Below are 8,361 nucleotides of genomic sequence, written 5' to 3' on the forward strand. Positions count from 1 at the left end.
GATTTGAGGTTGCTACCTTAGATCTGGAGTGGAGAAGATCTTAAGAGCATTAAAGCCCCTGTTCTTGTGTTGTTAATGGAGCTACCATGTCCCAAACCTTGGTTCTAAGGTGAATAAGGCCTAGATCTCTTTAGATTCACGTAAAGTTTGCCACTTTACGTGATGGATGGATTGTAGGAGGTTGGATCTATGTTTTGGATCAATTGCATGGCCTGAGATGCTTCTGTATGGATTCAGACTGGTGGTACTCGACGAGTCACATGGGTGGACTCGACAAGTTGCTTGAAGATGGCCTGGAACTCGATGAGTTGGAAGAACAACTCGGCGGGTAGGTTGAAGATAGCCTTGGACTCAACGAGTCCATTTGGACTCGGCGAGTCTTGTCGAGGAAGTCCCAATATTTCTGGTTGAGTCGATGAATCGGTGAGTCAAGGGATGGCTCGGTGAGTTGGGTGCGAGTGGACTCAGAGTTGTTGGACTCGACGAGTCTTGGGGTGACTCGGCGAGTTGGGTCGCTAATTGAGGGAAGTTCTGAGCATAAGGACTCGGCGAGTAGGGTTAGTCAGGGGTTGACTTTGACTTGTCCAGGGTTGACCAGTTGTCTTTCAGGGGTATTTTGGTAATTAAGGGTATTTATTGAGTTGTATGTTTTGATGTTCAGTGGAGGAGTTCGTGTCAGAGTTCGGAGTAGCGGGATCTTGTCCTTTCAGCCAGCAGTTTCGAGGTGAGTTATCCTTACTATATATATAGGGTTTAAGGCACCAAGGCCGACCCTTTTATCGGATGGAAATCCGGGTAATTGTCTGTTGTATGATATTGCGGGATATGGGCCGGAAGGCATTACATGTTGCGGGCTGGAAGGCAATGCGGTATGGACCGGAAGGTCATGGCCTGGAAAGGCGTATGTGCATAATTAGTATGTTGGCTAAGTCGTAGGGTGATGTTATGCTAGTGATCGGCTAGGCTGGTATCTTGGTTAGGGTAATGATATGTTATGTGATCTGTTGATCGATTTGCTAACTGTGAACTGCTATATGATTACATGTTATGTGTATGGTCGTCTGGTCTGGAGTGTAACCCGGTATGCATGGTTGTTCTATGTTTTGTCATGATATATATATATATATATATATATATATATATATATATATATATATATATATATATATATATATATATATATATATATATATATATATATATATATATATGCTTTTACGTTGCGGGCCATAAGGCGATATGTTATTGGCCGGAAGGCATCATGTTATGGGCCGGAAGGCATTACGCAATGGGCCAGAAGGCGATATGTTTGGATAGGAAGGTTGCGGCCTGGAAGGGCGTATACGTGGTTGGTATTTTGGGGGTATCTCACTAAGCTTTCGGGCTTACAGTTGTGGTTTAATGTTTTTCAGGTGCTTTAGGAGACCGTGGCAAGGTGAAGGCGCGATCGTACCGCTCCTCATGATTTTGTAGCAATGTGATTCTGGGAATACTCTAAATGATTTGTATTGAAAACCTTTTTGTAAACAATTTAGTGAAAATCAGGTTGTTTTGAAAAAAAAAATTTAATTGGTTGTATTTTTCGGATGTTACAAGTTGGTATCAGAGCCTTGGATTGAGTGAATTGGAAGAACACTTGTGTGACTCCAGTCTCAAATCGAGGAGGGTTTTCAAAAGAGAATTTAAAATGGTTTTCAAAATAAGTAAAGGAGGACGTGGAGGTACGATCAGCCGGAGCCAGTAAGTAACCCCAAAATACCATACATGACAATTGTTTTCTTGAAGCTTTGATAGAACAGCATGCTAGAGTTAGGCTAGGGATCTTCAGGATTTCTTGATGAGTTGCCTGATTTATGATGCCTGTTAGCCTAGGGTTCCTTGTGAGAGATTTCTAGTGTTCCTCTAGTTGTGAGGATGGAGCGTTGTTATGTATGTCGCTAGAGTGTTGTGGAAGTACTTCATACAAATATGGGTAGGTGTGGAAGGTAGTATGGGCCCGTACTACTGAAAGCACGGACTCATACGCGTATCAAGGAAACCATGACCTCTAGGGTTGGGATGAGAGCTGGTTCCCGGGATAGTGGAATATGTCTGAGATTTTGGTGTTTTATTTTCAGTATGGAGATCTCAGGGCACGCTGGGAGTGGATCCGGGTCAGGATCAGGAGCAGGAGAAGGAGTTCCGGGTGGATCTGTACAACCCGAGGTTGTCAGTCAGATGAGTACGCACGAGTTGGATGCGAGGATTCGTGATATCCTGCATGATGAGGTTGCTGCATTGTTTCGGGCTGAGCTGCCGGAGTTGTTTGGGTCGATCAAGACCGCCATGGTTGAGTATTTTGATGAGCGCTATGCGGCTCTCGCGGAGACGGCTGCCGCCGCGGCTACAGTGGTTGTAGCAGCAGTAGGGGGAGGAGCTGATAGGGATTTTCAGTATCTGGATTTCGATAATACGGAGCCTCCCACTTTTGATGGAGTTCAGGATCCGATCGTTGCTATGAGATGGTTATCAGATGTGGAGGGATGTTTCTTCATGTGTTCATGCCCTGCTGATCAGAGGGTGAGGTGTGCTCTGAATCTGTTAAGGCTCGGGGCAAAGGATTGGTGGAGATTGACCACGGGGTCGTACTCGGATGCGCATAGGGCTGCGATTTCATGGGATCGGTTCAGGGAGATGTTCAACACTAGTTATGTTCCGCAGGTCGAGAGGGAGAGGTTGGCTCAGGAGTTCTTGGAGCTGAAACAGGATTCGGAATCAGTGACAGAAATCACCAAGATGTTTACTGAGAGGGCGATGTTTTGCCCTGAGTCCGCTTCGGAGCAGGCTCAGATGTCCCGATATCTGAGTATGCTAAAGAGAGACATCAGACAGTTTGTGTCTGCGCAGAGGTGCGAGACTTTGCTGGAGTTGCAGGACACCGCCAGGCGGTGTGACTTAGAGATTGAGTTGCAGATGCGTGAGCTGAGGCAAGCTCCAGTTCAGTCGCAGCCGACGACGAAACGGTCTAAGACCATTGATTCCAGGATGGGAGATCAGGGTAGCCACGTCTGTGGAAAGTGTGGAAGGGGTCACGCCGGGGTTTGTCCATCCGGTGGAGCATGCCGCAAGTGCGGAAAGGAGGGACACTATGCGAGGGATTGTCGGCAGTCAGTGCCGGTTCGGGATTTGAGGATATACTATCATTGTCATCAGGTTGGACATTTAAAGGTCAACTGTCCACGGCTTGCTGCAGGATTGGTGCAGGCTCCAGCACCGACTACATTGAGGATTACAGGTGGAGGTCAGGGTGGAGCGGAGCCCCCAAGGGCTTAGGGTCGTGTTTTTTTTTCAGCTTGCTGCTGCGGGTATGTTCTTCCAGCTGTTTTTGATTATTTATGATTTTTGTGGAGTATTGTTATCTATTGGTTTCATTGGTTGGTTATGGATTTGTGATTCGGGTTTTCGTCTTGGTATCCGTTGTTCCTTGAGTGTTTGGCATGGTCATAGTTTGGTGTTTGTGCTTTCGTTGGTTATCATTCGTAAGGGTTATTAGTGGAGATGCAAAATTGGGTTGAAGGTCGGGTAGCATCGGCTTTCCGAGGAGTGTATAGATACAGTTGAGTTTCTTTCGAGTGGGTTAACCAGTGTGGATATGAGATCTCGTTAAGGTTGTTTATGCTTGTGGGAAGCAGTCCGTGTGTAAGTGTTCTCTTTGTGCAGGGTTGTTCTGGAAGGTCGGTGATGGCGACCGGTGGTTGTTAATCAGTGTCTTAAGTGGGGGAGAATTGGAAATTCTCCGGATGGTCGTTGGGCCTGAGAGGTTGTTTAGCTGCTTGGGGAAATTTAGCGGTATTTCTATCAGCCGAGAGCAGGCTCGTATGGGTGAGTAACAGGCGTGCGGGGCGGAATACAGACCTAGAGCAATTGATTGTGGAAGGCATGGGAGCAGGCCGGGATCGAGTATGTATGATGGAGATAGAGTTCGGATCCCCTAGAGGGCTAGAACGGTATGCGCGGGAGGATTTCCCGAAGGGATAGTTCGGAATGATGAATGCTAGTTGAGCAGTCGGGATAGACTGAAGGCCGGTAGGCGTACCAGTCAGGCCGAAGGCTCGGAGGACGGTCCAGTCAGATTGGCTGAAGGCCTGGGAAGGCGGTCCAGTCATGCTGAAGACTCTGTGAGTATTGTGGATCGGTTGGAGGTTATGGGTTGCGTATGTTGCAGTGTGATTACATTGGAAGGTCTGGCCCCGGGTAGCGATCTTGAGCAGTGAAGGTGGTGCATGGGCTTGAGAGTCCCTGCGATGAGAGTCAGAGTAGTGGTGATGCATGGATGTCGGGTACGCTTTAAAGAGGTAATGTAGCGTGGGATGAGCACCATAGTTCTTGTCATGGTGACAGGGCGGACGAGTGGTTTCTTTGGTAAGGAAAGGGGGAGGAATGAAATTCCGGAAGGAAGTGCGATTTCACGGAAGTGAAAGCGGCAGAGTAGAGTTACAATTGGAGTGGTCTGTCGATGGTCTTTGAGTAGCGTGTTGCGGCGGTAGAATAAAAGCTCATTCGACTGGATATGTTTGCCCAGGGCGCGGAGGGAATACCGGAGGCGTAGAACCAGGGAGAGGGGTTCGGAAGGAATGCAGAGAGAGAGTCTTGGACTCTCAGTGAGTTTCTGATCAGGGTTTTGGGTATGTGTTAGCGGTTCATACTTGAAGGATGTTTGAGGATATCATCAGTGTATTGGGTTTTCCAAACCTGAGGGTGCTAGAGCTAGATTAGCATGTGTGTGTGATTGCGAGATGAGAACTCGGGGGAGTTGCTCTGGAATGGAAGAATGGGTCTTTCTGTCGTCATGGAATGGATAGAGTGGGTTTTGGATCGAGGATCCGATGGTTATGGTTTTCTAGCCCTATGAGTCAAGTGAAGGATGAGAATTGGAGCAGTAAGGCATCATGGGTAATTCTCGGTTGTTGAATGCGGTTATCAGAGGGTACAACTGGTGCCCGGGTTGAGTAGGTGGTTGGGGCACCGTATGGAAGGAGAAAGTGAGCTTCTGGTTTCTATGGTTGTGCCTTGAGGGACTGGGTTCGGTCAAGGTCAGGTGGCGTGTCGTGGGAAGAAACTTGAAGATGAGATGCCGTAGGCTTCGAGGACGAAGCCTAATTTAAGTGGGGGAGAATTGTAACATCCCGGAATCGCAAGAGTAGAGTTGAAGGGCTAAAAGTGTAAGTTTCGGAGGGTGACTCGGCGAGTCCATGGATAGACTCGGCGAGTCAGGTCGCGACTATGGTCGCGTGTCAAGTGGCCTACTCGGCGAGTCCAAAGATGGACTCGACGAGTAGGTGCTGTATGGAGAAAACCCTAATTTTCGGGGTTGAGCCCTATATAAAGAGCACAGCCTCCCTTATTCCCCCCTTGAGTCCCAGAAACCCTAAATTCGTGGAGAGTCCCATTATTGAGCAAATTAGAGCTTGGAGAGGTGTTGGCTGAAGAAATGTTGAAGGAGAAGTGGCTTGGATCAAAGGGCTTTGCTTGGATTCGAGTTTCATTGCTATTGAGGCATCTTTTGGAGGTAATACTTTCATTCTTGGGCTGTGTTTTCCTAGTTTCTCATTTTGGGGTTGTGTGGGGTGCTTGGTTGTGTGGCATCTTGATGTTGGAGGATAGATTTGAGGTTGCTACCTTAGATCTGGAGTGGAGAAGATCTTAAGAGCATTAAAGCCCCTGTTCTTGTGTTGTTAATGGAGCTACCATGTCCCAAACCTTGGTTCTAAGGTGAATAAGGCCTAGATCTCTTTAGATTCACGTAAAGTTTGCCACTTTACGTGATGGATGGATTGTAGGAGGTTGGATCTATGTTTTGGATCAATTGCATGGCCTGAGATGCTTCTGTATGGATTCACACTGGTGGTACTCGACGAGTCACATGGGTGGACTCGACGAGTTGCTTGAAGATGGCCTGGAACTCGACGAGTTGGAAGAACAACTCGGCGGGTAGGTTGAAGATAGCCTTGGACTCGACGAGTCCATTTGGACTCGGCGAGTCTTGTCGAGGAAGTCCCAATATTTCTGGTTGAGTCGATGAATCGGTGAGTCAAGGGATGGCTCGGTGAGTTGGGTGCGAGTGGACTTAGAGTTGTTGGACTCGACGAGTCTTGGGGTGACTCGGCGAGTTGGGTCGCTAATTGAGGGAAGTTCTGAGCATAAGGACTCGGCGAGTAGGGTTAGTCAGGGGTTGACTTTGACTTGTCCAGGGTTGACTAGTTGTCTTTCAGGGGTATTTTGGTAATTAAGGGTATTTATTGAGTTGTATGTTTTGATGTTCAGTGGAGGAGTTCGTGTCAGAGTTCGGAGCAGCGGGATCTTGTCCTTTCAGCCAGCAGTTTCGAGGTGAGTTATCCTTACTATATATATAGGGTTTAAGGCACCAAGGCCGACCCTTTTATCGGATGGAAATCCGGGTAATTGTCTGTTGTATGATATTGCGGGATATGGGCCGGAAGGCATTACATGTTGCGGGCTGGAAGGCAATGCGGTATGGACCGGAAGGTCATGGCCTGGAAAGGCGTATGTGCATAATTAGTATGTTGGCTAAGTTGTAGGGTGATGTTATGCTAGTGATCGGCTAGGCTGGTATCTTGGTTAGGGTAATGATATGTTATGTGATCTGTTGATCGATTTGCTAACTGTGAACTGCTATATGATTACATGTTATGTGTATGGTCGTCTGGTCTGGAGTGTAACCCGGTATGCATGGTTGTTCTATGTTTTGTCATGATATATATATATATATATATATATGCTTTTACGTTGCGGGCCATAAGGCGATATGTTATTGGCCGGAAGGCATGATGTTATGGGCCGGAAGGCAATGTGTTATGGGCCGGAAGGCATTACGCAATGGGCCGGAAGGCGATATGTTTGGATAGGAAGGTTGCGGCCTGGAGGGGCGTATACGTGGTTGGTATTTTGGGGGTATCTCACTAAGCTTTCGGGCTTACAGTTGTGGTTTAATGTTTTTCAGGTGCTTTAGGAGACCGTGGCAAGGTGAAGGCGCGATCGTACCGCTCCTCATGATTTTGTAGCAATGTGATTCTGGGAATACTCTAAATGATTTGTATTGAAAACCTTTTTGTAAACAATTTAGTGAAAATCAGGTTGTTTTGAAAAAAAAAATTTAATTGGTTGTATTTTTCGGACGTTACAACATAAGAATGGTCACCCACTACAAGGACAATGAATATATCCTCGACAAGGATCTAAATGAGGTGGACATGAACACTGCTACTCCTGAAGAGATCGCTACCTGCGAGACCCATGAGCATGATGCCACGAAAGTCCATTGCATCATGCTAGCGAAGATGACTGCTAAACTACAAAAGTCCTACGAGGACTTCTATCCCTACGAAATGCATAAGCACTTGGTTGAAAGGTATCACCAAAGTGCGAGGCAGGAGAGGTACGAGATTATCACTTCAATGATCACGAACAAGATGAGAGACGGAGAGTATGTCACTACTCAAATGCAGAAGATACAGAGGTATGTTGACCACCTGCGGAAGTTAAATGTTAACTTTGATGAAGAGCTGGCGATTTCCATCATCCTCCATTCACTGCCGCCCTGCTTCAACCAGTTTTGCATGACCTACCAAATGAACAAATAGGAGGTCATGTTGAGCAAGATGCAAGGTCTATTGAGGACTGTCGAGATTAACCTCAAGGACAAGTCTGTTTCACAAACGCCTACTGCTACTACTGCCCCAGACTTAGCAATTGGGCAAGGAAAGGGTAAGAAAAGGAAGGCTCCCTCAAAGAGCAACTAGAAGGGAAAGTCCCATGATGGTACCTCCTCTAGTGGAACCAAGATTGGTTCGGCTAAACCCAAATCCAACCCTAAGGATGTAGAGTATCATCACTGCCACGAAACAGGGCATTGGAAACGAAGATGCCCGAAGTATCAGCAAGATATCAAAAATGGAAAGATCAAGCCGTCCCTCGCAGGTATTTACACTATTAAATCTAATGATTTATCACATGCTATTTCATCGGTTCATGATATAGGATGTGGTTCTTACATTTGTTCTGATTTGCAGGGCCTAAGAAGAAATAGGGATGTGGAGCATGGGAAGATAAAATTGATCATGGGGAAAAGAAGATCATTGCCCATATTGGAGTTTACTCTTTAGTGGTTATTAATCTATTAGGACTAGATTTAAATAATTTTTGCTATTCACTACATTTGGCAAGAAACATCATTTCTTTTCATGGTTTATATAGACAAGGATTTAGATATTCATTTAATAATGAAAATGGTTATATTAATTCTTATATTAATGGTTTTTTCTATTTTGAAGCATTGCCTTGAAATGGAATATATGAAACTAT

At 46.2% G+C, this 8,361-nt stretch overlaps 1 protein-coding gene across 1 annotated transcript; it reads left to right on the forward strand.

Annotated features, from left to right (window-relative positions):
- The first annotated feature begins 7,190 nt into the window (after positions 1 to 7,190).
- Positions 7,191 to 7,640, forward strand: LOC145035782 (uncharacterized). The gene has a single exon (XM_078984292.1). It carries the CDS (start codon positions 7,191 to 7,193, stop codon positions 7,638 to 7,640), a length of 450 nt encoding a protein of 149 aa, XP_078840418.1.
- Positions 7,641 to 8,361: the final 721 nt, after the last annotated feature.

The sequence above is a fragment of the Lactuca saligna genome, chromosome 3, assembly GCF_052625555.1.
Source record: "Lactuca saligna cultivar CGN05327 chromosome 3, ASM5262555v1, whole genome shotgun sequence".
In the NCBI taxonomy this organism is placed as follows: Eukaryota; Viridiplantae; Streptophyta; class Magnoliopsida; order Asterales; family Asteraceae; genus Lactuca; species Lactuca saligna.